Source organism: Neodiprion lecontei, chromosome 4 (assembly GCF_021901455.1).
Source record: "Neodiprion lecontei isolate iyNeoLeco1 chromosome 4, iyNeoLeco1.1, whole genome shotgun sequence".
Classification (NCBI taxonomy): Eukaryota; Metazoa; Arthropoda; class Insecta; order Hymenoptera; family Diprionidae; genus Neodiprion; species Neodiprion lecontei.
In genome coordinates, this window is record NC_060263.1 from 41618997 (window position 1) to 41640908 (window position 21912).

Here is a 21912-nt window from a genome sequence, read left to right on the forward strand (position 1 = left end):
ATCTGACGTTGAATTTCCGAATTGACCACAAAATTGGCCTATAATTGTGTAATATTAATCAATTTTCAAACCATCATTTTTTTACAATATAGAGAGTAAGGCGTCGGGCACAACCGCGGGTTTATCCATGCCCCTTGAACTTGAAAACTTGAGACCAATAGAACTAACGAGCAATCGTTTATTTTTGCCTGGACTCGCGACTTGATTATACATTCATTTCGGTACTTGTACAATTTATTGTGAATAAAACTTTTCTGCTGGTAGTTCAGCTTGCACTTGTAATTGATACATGAAAAAAATTTGTCTATTCTTCAAGAATAACCTATTCTTTTTTCATTGCAATAATTATATTATTAAATATAAATTTTTAATTAAGTACGCAAGGCATGCACACTGTGTACTGCCCAACCGGCTAGTCACTGGTAAAGTTATGCAGAACATGTATTATCCAGACTGTAGGTAAGAATCTCGAAACCCTGTATACAGAATTATAAACGAACAAAAGCTTAGTTTACCTTGCTGTGATATCAGGTTTCCCGTGTGTAGCATTACATGAAATACACAACCTGAGATGCTAATGTGTGCGTAATCCATTATATCATGAGTGTAAAACGTAAAAGAAGGTCCACCTTAAAGGTACATTTCCATCGTACAATATTTCAAGAACTTGTCTCCAGAGTCATATCAAGAACCGTAGACCTTACGAGTATACACTACGTCGGATGGGTTTTGGTTTCGAAAGGTTGACCTTATTCTTAAAGCGAGATAAGCGGCACGTTGCGCAAATAATATCCCTGAAGAAGCGTATCGTGGAAGTCCAGAGAAAACTATGATCAGCAAAGGTTTCTCCAGGGCGGGAGTTTGTACACCTTACCGCAAACCTAAGAGCCCGGAAACTTTCGTAGGTATATATTCGAATGAGGATAAATGGTAACATGGACTCATATTCTGCAAAGCCAAATCCTTGAAAGTCAGTCTAGGAAATTGGGCAATAATGATTTTTGAGAATATGTAAATTTGAACAACTGGTGAATTTGAAAAATTAACGACGGAGCCAGGAATTCATGTCGGGCACAAATTTGAACTCACTGGTTATGAGAAAAATTAATGACAACAGAGTCAGGGCGGCTAGGTGGTCTAGTGGAGTAAGTCTCCGGTAAAGCATCGCTAGATTCCAGGTTCGATTCCTGGCTCCGTCGTTAATTTTTCAAATTCACCAGTTGTTCAAATTTACATATTCTCAACAAAATTCTCTCGTAGATTAATGATTTGCACACCCGCATCTCATTTATTAGACGGCATTGCCGTCTTACGGGCTTCTCATCGGAAGCAAAGGATTGAAAAGGGTAAACATAAACATCTACACACTACAGTCTCCTTACATCGTGCATGGAGAGAAGAAATTCTTACTCAATAATGATTTTTCCCTGATGTTCGGTTACATTAACGTTACTGACTTCAGCCTCGTGCATTTGAGCACCCCTGCATTGGACTCTCGTAATCCGTCATCTCGAGCGTCCATGGATCCATGGGTCGGATACCCATCTACCGATCTACCTATACGTAAATGCAGCTGTCTGGGTTCGGTCACTCCGTGGTTCGTATCTTTATCCGTTACCACACGACGTGCGACGCGACGGCTTTGTAAGCTGCAGTCCTCGAATCCGTACCTACGTACAGCACTGCGTAGGTTAGTGTTTCCACGTGGATACGGGTAACAGTAGGTATATACCCACGTTCGCATTTCGAGAGTTGGAATCGAGCGCCGAGGACGGAGACGTGCCGTTCGAAGCTGTGGGTGGTAGGTGCGTGGGGGAGAAGAGGCAGACTTCCGGTCGCTGAGGAAGTTCGTATTCGGGAACCGTTGCGGCATCGTGGCGGGCGAGCGCGCGATACCGACGCTATCGCGGCGTCGGTGACCAAGGACATAACGGCTTTACGAGCACGCCACCTATCTCTCTGAGAGAGAGAGAATGAAACCCTCAGTGTCGTAATAATTACTTTCACGATTCTTACAAACCCTCATATTATTTAATAGCCTTGACTTCCGCAAGAGATCCCGTTAATCAGATCAGATCAGATGTACTCACGTACCGGCATGAAAAATTGGGCGACGAAGACTCGGGCTAGGTCCACTAGCTGTGCAGTAGGAACGGAATTTCGTCAAGTTGTGAGGTTGAAATCGAACAGCACCCTCCACTACAATCAACGAACTGTCAATTAAGCATTACAAATGGCTCGTCGTTCTAATAATCAACTCAAAAGAGCCCGAAGTGAGTGAGTGAACTTTCATAGTCCCCGCGAGTACCTAAGGGAACCAAATGGCGTGAAACATGGTGAATATAGACCTTCGAAATTCATCCCCAGCGACTCGCCAGATGGGATTTTGCCCTCATCGTTGACGTCCGAAACGGTGAGCGCATAATCAGCAGAGATTGAAGATTATCAAGGTAGACAGCTGAGGGTGAGATGACAGAAATCGTTTTCCGTAGCTTTGGCATCAATACAGGGCTTTTCTGCTTCTGATAGTCACTTGGGATAAAATCTACCGAATGTGAGACCTTCCGACACCAGCAAGGATCGAAATGCGAAGTTCACGTAACCGGTCACAGCAACGGTAAAAAATCAGGCGAATCTTATGTGAAAGAGTGTTTTTAAATTGATATTTACGTGCCAATGAATTTGTAGAGAGACAATAATGCAAATGTGTTTGTAGTGAATACGTACCAATACGAGAGGGGTAGATTGGGTACGGATAAGTCAGCTTATTAAAATAGCTGAGGAAAGTGTCTATGAAGGGGTTATAGCCAGCAGTACGTATTGTAGGTATGTACATACACCAAAGCTGTGCTCCGATACACACCCATGATACATTAAAAGGCACGTGCCCCTGTCATAACACGGCATGGATTGTTTTCTGCGACCCTTTAAGTGCCATACCAACTGCGCGGCAAGGCAGGCGTCACGATGGTGGGCATCCATCGTAGCTGCATGCCCGTACACGGGCCTGAAACGCACAGTGCCACGCACGCACGCACGCATGTCACCTTACGGAAGCAGGGGAGCACAGAGGCATGTCCTGGCTATAAACATTTGCCCTATAACCGCGACCTCGGGCAAACGCTCATCAACCAGCTCTGTAATTCTCCCCTCAAACTTGAAGATCCCGCGTCAAGTGGATCTTTGAACCACTGCTCCTGTAAATCGAAATTGTTTGTGGTCGATTAAGGTGATGGTATACTTCCAATTGACCGATTAAACCCTACGTACACAGTTTTCGAATTACTCGTCAACGGAAGGGTTGAATCAACTTTCCTTCTTACACTAGATCGTCATATACATGCTACTTCCAGCAAAAATATAGTACCTCACATTAGCACATCAAACAATCGTAAAAATTTATAAACCAAGTGCGATCCGCATTGAAAAGGCAACTTGACGCCAGGTAAGCGTGACTGTATACATAGCGTGCACTCGAATATCGTGTTCTTCATGACACAAGTTTACATTTTACGTGCATCTGATTACAAGACATTTTTTAGCCTCGCGCCGTATATCCACAAATTAGGTGGAAAGCACAACCTACGTGTAAAATTTTCCAAAGCGTATATGATTCGTGTCTATCTACTTAATCGCTTTTCCCTTAAATCGACATCTGACTATGAACATTTTCTCGAGACATGAGGAGCTAATATGCAGTTGTTACTGGAGTGACTTCAAGAGATTTTCTGTTTGCTTCCAACAAGTTTTCACATCGCAGCTCGTTCTGCCCCCCTAAAGAAACCACTTCGGGCGGTTACCTTTATTGGGTATATTTTTTTCTGTCTGCGCGCCGCAGCCTCAAGAGCGTGAAAAAGGGGTGTGCCTGCCGCGTCTCATCGTTCAAGCCTCGCGTCTTGCCTCTTGCGGCCCACGACCCTCATCTCGCTCCGGCGCACCCCGACACTTTGCTCTGCTTCCTTTCCCTGCGTGTCTCAGCCGCCTCCAGGAGTTATTAATAGGACCCGACAAGATATTTCTGGGACTCTCGCTACGAGGGCCATTTTCAATGTGGTGGCAGGAAATTATACTTGTTTCTTTTAATTTTATTAATTTATTTTTCATCCCTCATTCCGTTCCATCACTCTAGGCGCTTACTTACTTTCTGCAGGAAAGAACAATTAATGCAAGAATGGTTACCCCTTCTTCCAAGCGATTTTGATACATTGTACTATCCCGATACCCGTGTCAGTCGCGTCACTTGTCATTAACAAGTTGAATGACTTCACCGCTGATTTTGTATGGCCGAGCCATAATTAGCGTTTCCTCGTGGCGATTCGTCCAAAGTTTAATGACGCTACATACATATTTAATAAAACCACGATATTACGCAAGCTTATTGGTAAAGCGAATTTGACTAGTTTTTTTCACAAATTCTCAATTCATTGGTAGTCGAGAATCCATCACCGGAAGTGATAAGGATGACAACCAGATGATTTCATTTTCTGGTCAAAATCAGTTTCCAGTGAACAAAGATACCATACACAGGCATTTGTTACGTGGATGGATGGAGGTGCATGTGTACTCATCCCTCTCCAGACGATATTACACTCTCAAAAATAAATATATTTTATGTATTAAGCTGTCTGAAAATATCACCCTCACCCTACTCCTCTTTATTTGGCAATTCAATGCCGACCGCAGCTGATCGTGAGTAAGATTAATCGCGCTTGATACAACCGTGATCAGAATCGTGAACACCGATACTACTTGCACTTGCGTGTTCTCTTCGCAAACGAGCGAGCGAGTTTCTAACAGTCCGACGAATTCTGTGCGGTTGGTTGTCAGGCAAGTAGATAGGTAGGTGATAATATTGATAACCAGCTTACCGAATCACTGTTCTTTCTTCGTCCATCGAGTGACATTCTGTTACACCCGAACTACCAATCACCAAATAAACCTTCGTCTGATCCGATGTTGTTCTCTGTTATTTTGATTCATTTGACATTAATCCACAACCTTGGGTCGATGGACAGGTATACGTATGTCTATAAGTAGCCGTATCAAATCGGCTGACCCTGATTTTCAAACTTTTTCAATTTTCATTGTTGGGAATCTGTGCCAGCCTTGGAATATTTCATACTTTTTTGCAAACGCCTATTTGAAACTCGTTATTTCGTACATTCGATGATACGTCTAATCCGTACAAAAGTACGGCATTAGGAGAAGTAGTATTAGTAAAAACTCCGCCAGCCCATAAGTGGGAGGTGGCCGATTATTTGAAAAATCTTGACTTTGTGAAACAAAAAAAAAAGAAATACAAATTTATAATGATTTAGAGTGCTGAAAACCTTGAGGGCCATAAACATTGCCACTTTGGGCAAAAAAGAATTACTCACAGCAAATATTTCTGAAATTAGGGAAGGTATTTTGCAATTTACATTGCGAATACTGGTCGGCTCATTGTTAGCATACTTATAGCTTACGGGGTTGCGACATCGAATGTCATTGACAGGTTGTTACGTGTATCCTCGTGTTTATCAAAGATACTGTACCGTCATTTAACAGGAAAAGTATAAATATCGATGGATCATATAGCCGACCTGCAAGGTGCGCGCAATGTCTATAGATATACATGCTATGAATTCTATGTGCAGCAACGCCTTGCCTCATAACGGAGTAACCGAGCTGTACATGATTCAAAGTGACAGTGATTTTCCGATATCAAAAGTTATGGCACAGTACCAGTTCAGTCTGAAACGTCATAGTATAAGTATACTCACGTGAATACCGCCTTACTCCTCCGAAAGTACACTTTTCTAGGAGCACTCTCCAGTGAAGAGCCAAAGACTGTACGCGAGATGCAGAGTAAAACCGATGCGGCTCGTTGATAACAGTGGAGAAAAATAAATGTGGAAATAAAGAACAACAACAACAAGAAATTGTCACCAGCACACACTTTCCAGTACTCTTACGAAGGTACCGCGATTCAATACTCGATGGTAAGAGTCAAGTGCGGAGCACGAAGTTGGGCCCCGGGCCGCCATGCACTGAACGTGAACTCGCCTTCGACGTCGAATCTTCGCGCATGCTTTCATCGAGCGCATGGTCGCCACTGTTACAGGAAACCTCTGACGCCCCGCCATCGTCGAGGGAACAGGCGGCCTCCGATACCGACAAGCGTGTCAGGAAGAACCATACCGGCTGTAGAGATCATCGTGTCCTCTTACCAACCACTAGCAGGCCCCTTATGCTGCTTATCGTCGTGAAGTAAGGTACCGAGTAACGGTCGCTTTGACATGTCATATTTGTCAGGTGACCAGCAACATTTACGTGGCTTGCTTAATTCTACGTTTTGTCTTGAAATACTTATGCAATGTTAGATACTTGTACTTGTCACACAGTGACTGGGTTGGCTTATGCAGGGACATACGAGAGTTTACTTTCGCACAATTCATTTATACTTTAAGAGCTGAACGTCGGCTTATTGTTAGTTACTCATTGTATTTAAAAAATTATCCATCGCAATACTGTCACAACTTTACACAGCTACTTCAACCGGATACTTGATACTTCATATTTATTTATTATCGTTTTTCTTTTCTTAGTATCATCTCATGTCTTTGGTTTCGATTTCAAGACATGGTATAGTTTATTCGCTTTCCACATCTTTCGTAGTGAATGCAGAAGGATTTGTTACCTGAGAGATAAACTTCAAAGCCAACAGGAATTGCCATGTGATTTATAACACTGTCTCTCCACTACTCACAGAGATTCAAAACATCTTTTATATTTTTTCCTTTTCTGAGCTATCTTTCCACTTTATGGAGGTTTCTTCGGGTTGTTCTTTCGGCACGACAAAACCCATCAGAGCCGCCGAGTAATTGCCAATTCCAGGATCATCAAATACAACCTCATCGTCAACGATCCATCGACTGTACTGAACGATCGAGAACGTTTTAAAATTCAGAGTCTCTGCGATATCTTGGTCCACCTTGGATGTGAATATCCCAAAAATAATAGGTGATTTCAAGGATCTGCCAACGGAAATTGTAGCCTGCATCAGCGCCGCTACAACTCCTTTTCGTTGAAAAGATGGATGAATAGACAAAATATAGATCATTAAGTACTCCTCGATGTTCAGTGTCTTGTAAATCTCGACTTGCTTTACCAAGGTGTTCTTCAAATGCATAATCTTTGGGAGCACCTCACCTTTTAGAACCTGATGAAAACGTACATAACACAGTAATTTTGAGTAGAGAACATTCGGCATCAAATTTTAATGACACCAACCCACGAATCTACATACTTGGATGCGATTATAGGTCTCCGCCTTCTCACTCAAAGCGTTTATTCTCATGACCGCAACTCCGACTAGTCGACCAGTGCGTACGCTTAAAGCGCATATGCTTAAAGTATCTTTCATCCAAGTACGCGCCATTTCCAGAAACCTCGTGACAGAGCTGACCTCCTTGTTAAATTCGCATGACGCACACATTGGGTCCTCTTTGATGTAATGATGCTGTGAGTATGAATCATTGAATAATCTTATTATGCCCGTATCGATATCTGGACAATGCGTATGAAAGAGTTCCATAAAATAACGATTTCGCTATTCCAAAGCTGCCACCAATCACCTCGAGGTCAAGTAATGTCAGCTGCTACGATATCAGAACCACAAACTTTTATCAGATTGATGGCTTCTTCGTAACGCGTATCTTTCAGACTCTGAATCTCAAAGTCTGGCGTCATATCCCAGATTAGTGGCGCAAACATCCTGGCTCGAGCCAACATCATAGCTTCGTTTTGCGAGGGTTCGTTATCGTCCATCTTGATAGATCGAATTTACTCAGATTTAGCTAGCATGCCCCTTACCGTTTGTTAAAATTACTAATAATTTTGTACGAAATTGAGTTCTTAAGTTTGGGATCGATTATTTTTGAAGCAGACTTTCATGACATTTACGCGGGACAAAACTGAAGTAGTCTTCAGGCAATCCAATACATCGAAATGAATAAGCTTCGAACAACAAGTGACGGTATGTACGTATAACAAACAATTGGCAGAAGCACGAAGACTTTTCGACTATGCAAAGGGAAATAACCTAACTGAAAATCATTTGAACGTTCCAAATATGCAAGCAAATGACAAAACAACTAAATATGACCCTACCGCGGAATTGTTCCAATGCTCTTCAGATTATCTCGTCGATATGGAACGGAAGGAATCTTCTGTCAGCTCCCATCAGGCGAAAAATATCAGTGCTGCAATCATCTGGGGGCGAATGAGTATCGGTGTCAGATGTGTGGATCTGAAGAAGAACAAGTTCGACGAGGCGCTTGGGCTTATAAAAGTATTGTCCAGGCCATGGACTTCAATATCAGAGGACATTGGTTCACATACCAAATAAATATTTTTCCTAATATTCTTCCAGAAACAGTTCTTCCTCTTAGAGCCAATGTGTAAAGCGACCATACTAAGCAGAGATAATACGTCCGTACGGGCCTATCTTAACCTAATTGCTGTGTGGATGAAAGAGATGCGATGCATATGTGCAATACACGAAGGTAGTGGAAAGCTGGTTGGAATCGCAGTGGTGACTATCAACGGGAAAGCTGATCATTCAATGGACGCAAGTCGAATCTCTGTGAGACTTTGAGAGTACATAATAATTTTGGAACCTTTTGGAAATGTATGTAAATATAGATGTCTCAAGAGTCCTTCTTGAAAGGACCTGCTCGATAATTGCCACTCGTCTAGGTTTCAAACATAATCAACTTCGTAAAAACGTTACCAGCATGGTACTCAGAGTAATCCATGCGAAGTGGATCTCAGCGGCGGCGTGACCCAGCGATTCTTAGTGCGCGTTCCGAAATTAACCTGCAGCGCTCCCTAAGACATAAGCAGAGCTACACACGAACTCGGCAGCGCAAAAGAGATAAAAGTTTGTTGACAGCACTGAGAGCTAAGATCAGAACGCACCCTCAATAAGCGAGGGAGATCAGTTTGACTGTAACTTGTCAACCGGTCGATTCTAGGGAATTTGTTCTTGTCAGCGAAAGTTTGCTTCAGACAGCGAGCACTGATGTCAGACAATCAAAATTGAACAACTTGAATCGCGCACGCTACCAGCTGATCTTTTCGTGAAGAACTTTCGGTACATACATGTAAATATAATTAACAACATTGTTGACGCAAGTTTCTGTGCACCTCTGTGATTACTTGTGTTATTTAGTAAATTTTTACCCTACAATTCATCTTTCGAAGGACGAGCATCGTTTGCCTCAACATAAGATAGTCCTTGCAGGGGCAAAGTTGCCCAGAACTGCATTCTGTCTACTAGAAGATTGTAGGCCATATACAAATCTTGGGATCCTCCAATATGCAGATACTCAAGATTATGTGTCCGTACTGGCAGCCACTTGACGGGCACGGTTGGTGTTACTTCAGGTGTTGGATTTCTGTAAGTATTAAAAACCAGGTTATCTGATCAATTGGATTTAACTGATTATAATACTTGTCCACTATATGCTCACCCGAACTTGGCGAAATTAGCCCACAGCGTAGTCATGATATCGACGATCTTAAAGCTTTCTTCGCTTAAAGGAACATCTTTGAAAAGCTGCTCACCGACGGGGAACAAGTACTGGAGTTCGTCAGCGTGACTAACACCATAGTCTTGATCGGGATCCCCGAATATACTACTAAATGACACGTCGCCTTGATAAGCGAAATAATAGTAGAAAATTGGCGAAGCCATAGTGTCAAGGTAATCTCTCACTGCATTATCCGCAGCTACGTTGAACCACGCGTCCGAATACAGCTGCGTCAAAGTTTCGCAATAGCAAAGGTACAATCTAAGACACCAGCCTTAATAGCATGTATCGGTCCTACCTTTACCGACCGACCTAACTCACCCTTTTTCTTCATATATAAAATCAATAAACAAACGGAAAGGGTTCGAATTTCGGGATATAGGTAACTTTCCTAAATTTCGCTATAAAAGAGCAATGCACCGTCGAAATTTAAACCTTTTCCGTTTGTTTGTTTATTTAATATAGGAAGAAAAAAGGGAGTTTGCTCGATCAGTAATGGTAGGACTGCTACATGCTCTTTACAAAAACATTAATTTCTTTGTTTAATTCAGTATACTTACATCTATTACGTTGTACCTGGTCGAGTTGTTAATTGGCAGATCACCGAGATAAAAGTCTCTTATTCTCTTTGCAACTTCCGAGTGATGCTCTTTTGGGCAATGATGCTGGTACATCAGTGTTATCGGGGCCCATTTTTCAAAATCTTCATCGAGCAACTTCGCCTGCTCCCCATCGTTTATTCCGTAGATTTCTTCATAAATATATTCAAACTTATGTTTTGTTCGTTAACGTATTGCATTAGCAACAATCAAAATGGTGTACTCACCGGGTACTTTGAGAGATCCTTCGTGGGACGTAATGCCAGTCATCCAAGGAACGTCAACTTGGTGGCCAAATTTCAAAGCTGTTGCTGGATCTTCAATCAAAAATGCTCCGGGATGAAGAGGTTCGACGACTGGACGAAACGGGATCATCGGACAGTATCCGAATTCCTGATGACATAGTGCAACGAAAAACCTGTTACGAATATCATTGTACCAGCCATGTAGCATAACTTATGTGGATAGATCGCGCGGCGAGAAATCGATATTTACTCCCATTTCTACAGTCACGGGTATTGAAAATTATTTCTCAACGTTGGCACGGTGTTACGAATAGAAAATAAAATGAATGCATTTTGTAAAGATTTTCCGTACTGTATTAGCTCAGCATCATTTACGACGGAGTAGAAAAAAAGCTTACGCAACATGTATCCATTTCAGATTAATTCACTATATACAGCAATTACTTGCATACCTTGATCACTTTCAAATTACTCAGTGGGTCTGACACGAAGTATTCTAATATGCAGAATCGGTGAAGAAACGCACATGCGTTTTTCCCACTACAGACGACTTGCGTTCCAGCATTCATTGCTCTCCTGCTATACTTAATCCGATTGGACCTTTCATCGATTGATGAGGCAAGAAAAAATGTATGCTTTTTACGCAGTGCGACTTGTGACTTACGTCGTTAGCAAAGGATTATATCGATCCGCAAAGAGATTAATGACATATTTGCTTTATTTGCTATCCGCTCCAGAGTTTAACCACAGCTACCATAATCTGGGACATTCTGCTTCGCTTCGCCTATCTGGATTCAAAAAGTCGAATAAAACTGCGGAATGCTTGCTTATTCTTCGTGCCTACTCTATAGTCCCTAGGTATTGTTTTCTAAATAATTTGTGATTTGTGTTGCCAGTCTAATTATCATACCTTTCAAATTCTTGTTTTTATACCGTTCAGCCACCACTTAAAAGAATGCTTTAGTTAGTATTCACCAAGAGGGTAAAATTTTACTTTTTTTCGTCATTATCACAGCCTACGCAACACTGAAGCGAAAACGATGCAGTCAGCCCAATTCTACATACAATTCTGAAAAGACGTATCCAAAAACTTTTTTGGTATATGCGAGAATAAAGCCAGAAAATCTTACACAATCAGTGGTAATTAAATTACAGGAATACATTAGCCCTCGTTTAACGGCAAAAAAAAAGTCTTCGGACATTCATGTTCAGCATTGCATGAAAAATTACGCTAACTGCGGCGGCATTTTCACATCACCGCTGCTTAGGCTTTAATGATAGTCGAGAAGAATGATGTTTTACTCAGACGGTAAAGAGTGACTATAGCATCCTATTAGCTCTTACAGTGCTTACCTGAAAATCGCGATCCGTAGCTGTGATATCGACAGCATCTTTTGTACGCAGGCATTCGATAAGTTGGGCGGTATCATCCTGGGTGCAGTCCACAAGCTGCCCGAGGCGCCGCGTCTGTCTGATGGCGAGCCCTGGCCTTGTCAATACCCATGGACAAATGGCTGTACCGCTCTCAGAGATACCGCGATGGAACAAACCTGATTTGAATACCTTGCTTTATATCGTACCTCCAAATTGTAACAATCAATTATCAAGATCTTATGAGGCTCAAACATAGAGTTCTACGCCAGCATGGCGTATACATTCATAGCCTTCATACCGATGTATACGAATCTCTTATTAACAAGTGTTTGCGAAATCAGATGGTGAGAAAATACCAAAAAAAGATTAATGCAGAATATTATATCTTTACCAGATCTTAAAGAAATTGAATTGCTTATTGCAGTGTACGATTAGATCTTGAATGAGATGTGAAAGTACGTAGATCTAATTGACGCTGCGAATATAACATTTTATTACATTATTGAGGTGCATCTACCGTCAAGTAGAACGACTATTTCCTAAGCCTGTTTATATGTAATATAATTATACGACAGTATTATATGCAATTACAGTCAGGCATGCTTGACATCTGAAATATGTGTGTTCATACTCACAATCAGACAAGCGGTGTATCGTTGCCTACTTTGTAGCCTATCTTTACCCCCTTCTAGAATATACGCACTACACAATTACGACCAGGTCGTTAAATCACTTAGTACCTGTTGATTTAGCGCAAATAAATATCTAGTGTGGTTATTAATTTGATCTAATGGAAGGTGAAATTTACAGAAATGAATATCGCTGGGCTAGATTTTCAATTATTCATTTCGTGTGACAAGTGTAAGCCTACAAAAGTCGCGGCATGCCCGAAATCCGGCGAAGCTCAGCAAGCCTACAAAGTGAACCGACGAGTAGTTTCTGCTTTTCGATTACTTGGAATTGGTTTGGATGGAATTGAAAAGTTTTGCCGAAATCTATTTACAAAAACTCTATGACGCAATTCTTAGAAACATCAACCTGGCGGCAAAAGCTATATACGCATTTTTAATGAAAATTGCTTTCAAAGCATTGCAACTTGGCGATTTAAAAAAAAAAAAAGCAGATTTTTCAATTTCTAATTGCATATGAATCTAGTTGGCAAAATCATGTACGTGACCGAGCCATGCGGCGGCTACATCGCTTTGTTTAAATAACAATAACTGCATTGTTTGTGTATATTTTTCGATAAATAAAAATCTGTAACATGTCAAGACTATGCATACTAATTGTATGCTAACGCTCGACCTTATCATTCCAACACCCGAGTTAAAAACGAAAAATTGAAAATCGACCTGTTTTTGGGACGCCAAGGGTATGTAAGCGACTTTATAAGCGATTCAACGACCTGATCGTAATAAATATGTACGGGCCGACTAGCTTTTTCTGACATTAGCGTCAATCGCATCGCCCAGTTATGTACTTCACTTATCATCTTCATTTTCTAATAGAAGTATATGGATATGCAAGTGAATGCCGAGAAATGAAGGTAGGCGCAGGAGGGAATGGAAATATGTATATGCATATGCAATATTCAAAAAAGCTACGCTGCGTGTTCGTTAGTCATGAGGATTATCTCTTCGACAGAAACTCAATAGGATTTAAAAAATATTTCACCTCTGTCAGGCTCTAACCAAGTTAAATGATCCGAAACAGGGATCCCTCACTTTGCATCCACAGGATACAACATACCTTTGGAGAGAGGGCTCATCATATGGAAATTCACGCTAGCACCGCCAGCGCTTTCACCAAAAATGGTCACCCTGTTGGTATCACCACCGAAGGCAGCGATATTTTCTTGAATCCATCGCAGTGCTTGGTTCTGATCTTTCAGTCCGTTATTGCCAGGGGACGCCATGTCTTCCGTGCTCAAGAACCCTAATGGGCCGAGTCTGCAAGAAAAAAAAAATGATCAAATCACTATAATATAGGCATTTTAGTTTTCTGCAACTCATAGCATTGACAGAGAATTCATTGAGTAATCTGTACGTCAGCGAGTAATTTTCTAGATGTAACGATTTAATAGGTACTCATCCGTTGTCGATCCTTGAAACATTTTTCTGCTTAGTCACGTATAATAAGCATCACGCTAGCATACAATGTCAAGTTTTCGAAGACAACGATAGAGAGGAATTATTGAGATTCTTTCAAATGGGGATTGAATTTAAAATTAGAAATTACGATTCGGAATCAAGGCTCACCTGAAGTTCATGGTGACGAGAATGACATCATGATCAAGGAGAAACTTGGCGTTGTAAAACTCGGAGTGACCAGCTCCCGCGATCCAGCCGCCCCCGTGGAACCACACAAGAACCGGCAGAGCTGGATGCGGATTATCGAGGTTACCCGGACCAGAAATTGGTAACTTCGGAGTATAGACATTCAAATATAGGCAGTCCTCGTTCCCGACAATCTCTTCCTGATGAATATAGATGTTTCGCTGTACACAGATTTCCGCATCTTCTTTGGCTGACCGAACACCGTCCCAACCGACTGTTGACCTTGGAGCCTACCAACATTAATTAGATCTATCCAAATTATGGACTTGCAAGGTTATATCCTTAAGAGTATAAATTATTCAATACTTTCAAACCAGTACTGAAAATCAATAACGTACACATCAAATAAATTAAATGCAAATCACTCATTCGCATCAAAATTTCGTAAGCCGAAGTATCATTGTTGACAGCTGCCCTTGACGACACGCGGTATACATTTTTTCAACGCCAAGTAGACCTTTTGGTTTTAGTTACACTACTTTTTCTGTTTTTATAGATGGAGCTAATATTTAAGAGCTTCGGAGCCTCTTCGAATCTTTAGCTCAACGGCGTAGTAACGGTAAATTACTGGGAACTTTCACCACCGTCATTCTATCACATGCTAATGATGATCGGTAGGTATTTTTATCCTAGTATAGAACACTAGAGTCAAATTACTGCTTAGAATTTTCAAGTAGAAGCGTCGATCTGTAATTTAGAATTGTGTTCGGAGCATTCGAGGAAAGTTGAAATAAAAAAATCTCATATGACAATAATGATGTCCCGTTTATGTCCTGGACTTCATAATTTTATCTCATAGGGCAATAAATTTGCAAATATTTTAGACTCTTTATGGTTCCATTGTCTTGTCAGTAGGTTTAGGCAATGATAATAGGCGATTCGGGGGGTTGAAGTGCGTTTTTATAAATGCGTCTCTTGATTTTGTGGAATTCGTAAAAGATTCAGACACACAAATCGCGGAACCGAGAGTATTATTGACCAGTTATCATACGGATAGTATATTTCAACGTAAACGTGTCATGTTCCTCGTATTAGCATACTAGTTCTCTCGAGGTATCTTAATAATCGCACGTGGAAATTATAGTATATTTACGTATACCGCGTGCAGAACTTTGAATCGCGTGCCTAACTTATACAGCCAGAGCCAGATGAAAAAGTGCTTAGAATCACAGTCAGGGAAATTTTGGCAACTTTACGAACTTGGTGCCAGCGAGATTTTTTAATAATTTACTTATTCCGAAGTAATCTGCACATCACGCGTAGAGTCTAAAACTCAGAAGATGCGGTCAACCCGTTATAGGTAGAGCTTGATTAACTGAATTTATAATGCGCTAAAACTAAATATTCACATAACCGGTTTTGTGCCACACTTGAGATTGAAATGAACGAGAAAAAAATTATATGTTCGCAGCAATACCTTACATCATTCCTGAGAACTTGCAACGACGTAACGCACGGCAATTTACAATTTTCAACACCGTTCTCACATTTCCTATTCACTAAGTAATAATCGGTATAACCTACTTTAAACTGTGAACAGATTTTACTCACTTCATTAACGTGGAAGAATTCAACTGACGAGTTCTAAATTATATGGTTGACGAACACTTTTAACCTACGTATGCGGTAGGAATATATAATGAAATTCTGATATACCTGAAATCTAAGTTCTCCGATTGGGGGAAGAGCGTAAGGGATTCCCTTGAATCCAACGTATTCTCGCCCCTTTCTCGTTTTCATCAAAACACCCACGAGTGTGCCGTTTTTTATTTTCACTGACGGGTCGACGTTATTCACAGAGTTTCCTTGTACTGCGATGACTAAACAACAGATTACACCAAACGTTGCAAATGCACCTCTCATTTTGATTACAAATCTTCTATTGATTCTTCGTTTCCCTTGACCACCACCCACGCTCAGAGGTAAAATACGCTGTTATGAACCACAAATCGGTAATTTAACGAAAATTAAACCCACGTGAACCAATTTAATTCTAATACCAGCACCGAGAATTTTGTCAGTACGTATTTTCACCGATCAACTGATCGTGAGCTGCCCGTTTCAGTGAATGAATGCAAACAACTTGCTTATACAATATGCTACGCATGATAAGATAAATACAAGACTATGTGTTTCCACCTCTCGAACGGTGAAGTAAGGAGTGGTGGAACACCAGACCACGAGAAAAGAGAGAGGGAACCTACTGACGGAATTTATTAAATAAACTTGTATGAAGGACAGGCCGTTACAGTCATAGAGAACTTCCCAATAAAGTTCCCAACTTTATGATACAGATAATGTGAGCAGCGGTGAATCAAAAATTATACGAGAAGCCAAATTGACTGCTTATTTTTGGTATTTAGTCTTGAGCCGGCAAGGGGATATGCCGTACAAGTACGAAGGCTTAGCCACTCTTCTGTGAAATCGTACATAGAGTGAGCAGAAACTAATAGTTTCAGAATCTTTTCATTTCACATGCTGTTTAATCTGGGATTACAGATTATTCAGATATTACCTAACGTATTAAGATCGTTGAAATTAGAACGGTTGCCTTGCCTTCAACCGTACGTAGTTCTGTGGCCGGTAACGCTAATCACCGGCTTCTCTTTCACTTTAGGTAAATGGTAAATATCTCAGATTTGTACACAATCCTCTGTGGGCTACTCACATAGAAAATCTAAACTATATTCAAGAGGTGAATAAATACAATTCCACATTTACATTCTTCATGGTCCGGTTTGCCTGCGGACTATAGGTTACACCAGTAAATGGTTTTCAATTACAGCATTTCCTTAAAACAAAACTTTCAAATATTTTATGTTGAAAATTTTGATCGCATTGATTCCTTTGACACTGCCGACGATTCAACTACGAGTGTTCAATGAAAAAATAAGCCACCTCAAAATTAGGCATCTCGCGTCCATTGACGACCGCTATTTTGTATATTGAACCCCTATTGACTGCTGCACACAGCTACTTTCGAAGGGTAAAATGTGGTAACAGTGACAGATTTTTAAAAATCCTTCGAGAATTTCCCGCGCCATGCATGGTTCAGCGCTTTTCAGATATCTACTGCAAGAAAACGTGGAAAATCGAATCCGCCGGTCAAACAGAGATCTAGTGGTGCAGCGGTCGAGTCGCGGAACAATTAGAGAAGTAGCTTCGGAAAAAAAAAATCGGCCTCGACTCTACCAACTTAGGGTAATATATGATTCACAATGTGACTCGATTTCTATTCGGCGGTTCGTTTGAATTCTCATTTTGCGTTTCTGACCAATCTTTCTCACGATGCATCTGCATCCAACCATCGCGACGGCTGAGGGGTTCCCCGGTGATCAATCCCCTCATTGCGTCAGGGGGATGCAGCTCTGGGCACTAGGGGAGACGCGCTGTATTTCCGGGGTTGGATCAGGGCGAATCAACCCTCGGCGAATCATCTCAGAGAACCGATGCCAGAAGCCTAAACATCAATGTTCTACCGCCATTTTGCAAGCATGAGACTCCTTCCACTACAAGAATGTATAACCCTTGGCAATCACTTAATTTTATCACTCAATAAATCCGATATCTTATTAATTAGCGTGATTGGAAATCTTTGCCATTTAAACAATTCGTAGAATAGAAAAGATCAAGTTGAAACCCAAAGTAAAAGTGTACCTATATTTCCTTATGCAAATGGTCGCAATTTCTGGGGCACTTAGGGACAATTGCATTCGGATATTTACATTTTTATCTGGTGAATTTTGTGCTCGACTACTTATTTCATTAAACTGTTTGCAATACCAACGTTTCTATGTATTTCGAAAAAGATCAATTCGCCAGCTGCGACACGTAACGACAATACAACGAAGGGAGTTCAGAACGCTAAAGACTGTCAGAAAATTCATTTCGGGCCTGACAAGACTACCAGTAAAAACTCAATTTCAAATGAGACACGACGTTCTGTAGAAAATAATTTTGGACAAGTTGAGGATAATAACAAGATTAATCAGCACGTAAGTATCCTTTCCATTGTGATAATACCTACAATTGATAGCAACATAATCTCAGCTAGCATGAACGAAAGAAATTGCGTCAGCATATATTTTATTTCCGATGAATACGTCGGCATCTACTTTGTATCGAAATGATTTAAATTAAGGACAGTGAAGGAGGCTGTATACTAATCTGGCAGTGAATTTCGGCTGCTTCCACACTCCGCCATTATACTTTTATACGCAGTACACGTCCATACACATACATGAATACTCGTGTTAGAACGGATGAAACATCGTAGAATTATATAATAAATAGCTTATCGCATTACACTCGAGGTATGCTTCGGTTCGTTATTCGAATATTTCGTCTCGTTATTTCTGCTTCTCAAAATTGTCTAGCGTTTATTACTTGAATTACTAGAATTACGAGTAAATATTTGGTGTCTAAGTTGGAATCATTATTGTTGTTGTTGTTGTTGTTGTTATTATTATATTCTTATTAGATACAAATAGATTGTTAAATGAAAACAATATTCGTTTCTAATTACACTAGCAGCTGCGTACGTCTTCCTTGAAACTAAATCATATCCGAAGTCAATTATGAATGTTACGGAAGTACGCGATTAGAAATAAATTGACTCATTGGAATTAGAAGAAAATCTGTAAGATATCCGTTCTTTCTAGAAATAGACCTAAACTATTGTAGTCAAGGTTTCCAATCGGTGGCGCCGTCTGTGGTAAGAACAGGGACCTAATACGTAACTCGTGATAATCCCGTATCTTGCCGCCATTTTCATTTCGGAGCATGACTAGTATTTTTTTCTTCTTCTAAGACACAACGAGCATACCGCTGATACGAAAGTATGAAACGTTTTCTTCGATAATAAAAAATATCTTTTATCCATGGTATAGTATACTTGCCGTAGCACGACAATTACGTAACGATGATATTTCCCCGTTTTCTTGTTTTCAGAGTTTACGTAACAATTATTTCACTTTTGGTTGCAATACATCATCCCTACGAAGAAGCATGTATTCAAAGTTCACGCTTTCATCTTTCCATTACATAAGACTAGACTTGCGAGAGGTCTGGCGGATCATACCTCCGAATGTCACGAGAAAAACGAAATTTCCCGCTCCGATTAAGCAATGCCTCGGTTCTCCCGCGAGCATGTGCAATTGCGTTATATTTGGATAGATCCGCTGAGAATTATATTAAACTAAGCCTATACCCTGAACCTTGGCAGGGGCGGCCCAAGATGAGGGGGGTGATTTTTTCGTTCGCCCAAGCAGTACAACGCCCTGCAGTAGGTACCTACAATGAAGCGCATATCTAGAAACTATGCGCATTCACTGCGTTGTTTCTTGAATGTATTTGTAGACTATGCCTTCTCCTCTTCCTCCTCCGCTTCCCGCTTTGTTACCAATGAAATAGCCGAACAGAAGTAAAAGTACTAATGACCGGTCTTATCGACAATACTAGGTGTACGCATAGACGTACATGTATTACGAGCGTGGACTACCAGATTTTCGATCACGACGCAAAATATGCTAGGTCGAATTTTAATTGCTTCCTGTTTTCCTTGACCTTCGCGGTTCTTGCAATCACTCAGTTTACATTCCTCTCGTCGCAAGCAATTGTTCAATCGATTCAATGCCACTGCCTTCTTTGCAGTTTCACAACGTGTGTTGCTTTGTTTAAAAATCTAGCCAGCCGGTATTTTAGTCTTGTTTTCGTCAAGATTCGGATTTTTACGCAATTGCCTCTAGTAGCGCACACTATTTTCTTCAACATCGAGATTTTCCCTGAATGTTTGTATCACCGGACCTCCAAATTCGGAAACCACAATCATGCAGCCGAAAACAACGTCGGTCAATGTTTTTACTAACAACCAAGTTCTGTCGAAATCACACCAAATTCTGGAAACGATAGTAGTTCTTAGTACCATTTTATCAATTACACTAATATGTGACCGCTTCGAGTTGAAGTCAAATTTTACAAAGCTGCAGACACTCCCGGCCCAAATAAGTTAGCTCATTAAGTATTAATTACAGATTAAAAGTAAAATTCTTTCCAATGCGTTGCATTCAAAGCCCACTTTCGTGATTGGGGAAAGATTACTTTCTGTATTAAGCAAAATGAAATTTTGCCTTTCCTTATTTCCTGTTTCTAAACAAATTGTAACGTTTGTTTTCATTGAAATAGTTGCCGGTATTGCTAACAGACATGGTTAGAAGTCGGTTTTTAACAGATGCGTAATAGATTGACAAATAAACAGGACACAATTAAAAATTAATGAGTGGGTGATTACACTGGGTATTGAATTACATTCGAGGGTATATCATGTACGGGAGGGTTTTTCTTAACTGAATATGAACATCTAATTATTTATTACCCTGCTGCGTCTATAAAATGTGCATCATACTTTAGATACAGTCATCCATCACGGCTGATATAATGTGATGTCCATCTGCACGAAGAAAAAAATCATCGAACTTCGAAAATGCCTACACAAATAAAGCAGTTGAACAGAGTCTAATTTTCACGCGTACACATTAGGTCTTGATAGCTCGAAAAAATTCACGGCTCACCGCAACACCAGCATCGTTCTTTTGAATCTGTAGACTTGGTTTCCCCAAGCAACTATATTATCTTATCTGAAAAAAGCTTATGATATCTCTAAGAACAATTTTAACTTGAACTTCACCTCTTCGCCTTCGCCTTCGCCTCAGCCTTCGCCTTAGCTAATTTCAGAGCGTTATAAAGTGCCTAAATATCAACATAGAAGTATACCTGAGACAGGTATTTTAGGAATCAAGGGTTTCAGGGATATCCCAAGGAAAGCGAAATGTAGGCCCTTAGCAAATAGCCAACAATGCACAGCGGGCCTGGGTGCAGTAAATTCAAAAACTCTGTAAGAATCTTCGCAGAGTGCTATACATTGTCATTTCTTCGGGTTGATTTCCGCGAGAGTGTATCAAAACGAAAATTCGCTTGTAATTTTTGATAATACTGCGTTAAAAAACGGATATATAAACCCACGTATTGTATTACAAATGAATATTGCGTGATAATAATTTTGCGAACAGTCACGGCAAAACATTTCGTTCATACGCTGCATTATCGAATGACGACCGAGTTTTCGTTCAGGGTCGCTCAGGGTCGGTGGAGGGTCGCATTTTCCTGAGGTCGTTGACCACCTCATGAGAAAATGCAGCCTGATCGATATCGCCCCAACGACGGAACCCCAAAACGGGGTCGCTTGGTAAAGAGAAGTTCGAAAGAGTGAGCGAGGGTGGGGCTGGAATTAGGGTTGGGGTCGGGGAATGGGAATGAGATTCGGTTGAACGCATGACACCCCTCTCTCCCCCCTACCTCCCACCATTCCTTCCTCCCTTCCTACTGCCTTTCCTTCACCCCACTCTTCGCTCACCTTCCCTTGTCAATCCTGACGAGCTGCAGATCTTCCAGCCTGCACGTAGATCCACATTTCAAGCAGACCTAAAATCCATGGACTGCAGTTAATACCGATGAATCCAGTTGTGCGAAAATCACGGGATCTGTAGCTAATTTCCGTTGACGTCACTATAAATAGCATAAATATTTGACGCGGTACTGTCAAACTTGATTGACAAGCAGCTACGAAGGTCCTGAACTAATAAATCCGCGTCATAGTTCTCGTTCCCTGAATACCTAGAACTGATAAATTTGAATAACGTCGAGAAAGGGTTCGAGATGCAGCTGCAAGCCCGGTATACCACTTCGGTATACCTGGGGAAAAAATGTCAAATTTGTTGTATGTTCT

At 40.9% G+C, this 21912-nt stretch overlaps 3 protein-coding genes across 4 annotated transcripts in view; all 3 read right to left on the reverse strand.

The window, feature by feature from the left end:
• Nucleotides 1-6064, reverse strand: part of LOC107217834 (amyloid beta A4 precursor protein-binding family B member 1-interacting protein) — a 79774-nt gene extending 73710 nt beyond the window's left edge. The window contains exon 1 of the mRNA XM_015655548.2: nucleotides 5763-6064. The gene's annotated coding sequence lies outside the window, so the exon portion shown is untranslated. The remainder of the gene's footprint in view (nucleotides 1-5762) is intronic.
• A 372-nt stretch (nucleotides 6065-6436) lies between these two features.
• Nucleotides 6437-8944, reverse strand: LOC107220671. Of its 2 annotated transcripts, XM_046739203.1 has the most exons (3): nucleotides 8152-8944; nucleotides 7289-7501; nucleotides 6437-7201 (listed from the first exon to the last, which is right to left on the reverse strand). In XM_046739203.1, the coding sequence occupies exons 2-3, from the start codon at nucleotides 7475-7477 to the stop codon at nucleotides 6767-6769; spliced, it is 624 nt and encodes a 207-aa protein (XP_046595159.1). In that variant the 5' UTR covers nucleotides 7478-7501; nucleotides 8152-8944; the 3' UTR covers nucleotides 6437-6766. The 2 variants fall into 2 exon arrangements, with proteins under 2 accessions (XP_046595159.1, XP_046595158.1); XM_046739202.1 differs by having other exon boundaries at nucleotides 7289-8944.
• A 234-nt stretch (nucleotides 8945-9178) lies between these two features.
• Nucleotides 9179-16222, reverse strand: LOC107218831 (venom carboxylesterase-6). The gene is made up of 8 exons (XM_015656888.2): nucleotides 15786-16222; nucleotides 14052-14359; nucleotides 13543-13742; nucleotides 11773-11969; nucleotides 10402-10567; nucleotides 10136-10326; nucleotides 9516-9802; nucleotides 9179-9440 (listed from the first exon to the last, which is right to left on the reverse strand). Exons 1-8 carry the CDS (start codon nucleotides 15990-15992, stop codon nucleotides 9227-9229), a joined length of 1770 nt encoding a protein of 589 aa, XP_015512374.1. The 5' UTR covers nucleotides 15993-16222; the 3' UTR covers nucleotides 9179-9226.
• Between the last annotated feature and the right edge of the window lie 5690 nt (nucleotides 16223-21912).

What these genes read in the sequence shown, in the direction of transcription:
- LOC107220671 (XM_046739202.1), bottom strand. Translation starts at nt 7,576, where the DNA reads ATGGAACTCTTTCATACGCATTGTCCAGATATCGATACGGGCATAATA. An exon ending in AGACCTATAATCGCATCCAA is followed by an intron (nt 7,202 to 7,288) that starts GTATGTAGATTC and finishes CGTTTTCATCAG; the next exon opens with GTTCTAAAAGGTGAGGTGCT.
- LOC107218831 (XM_015656888.2), bottom strand. Translation starts at nt 15,992, where the DNA reads ATGAGAGGTGCATTTGCAACGTTTGGTGTAATCTGTTGTTTAGTCATC. An exon ending in CTACGGATCGCGATTTTCAG is followed by an intron (nt 10,568 to 11,772) that starts GTAAGCACTGTA and finishes CTATGTCATCAG; the next exon opens with GAATTCGGATACTGTCCGAT. An exon ending in CCAGGTACAACGTAATAGAT is followed by an intron (nt 9,803 to 10,135) that starts GTAAGTATACTG and finishes ACTTTGACGCAG; the next exon opens with CTGTATTCGGACGCGTGGTT.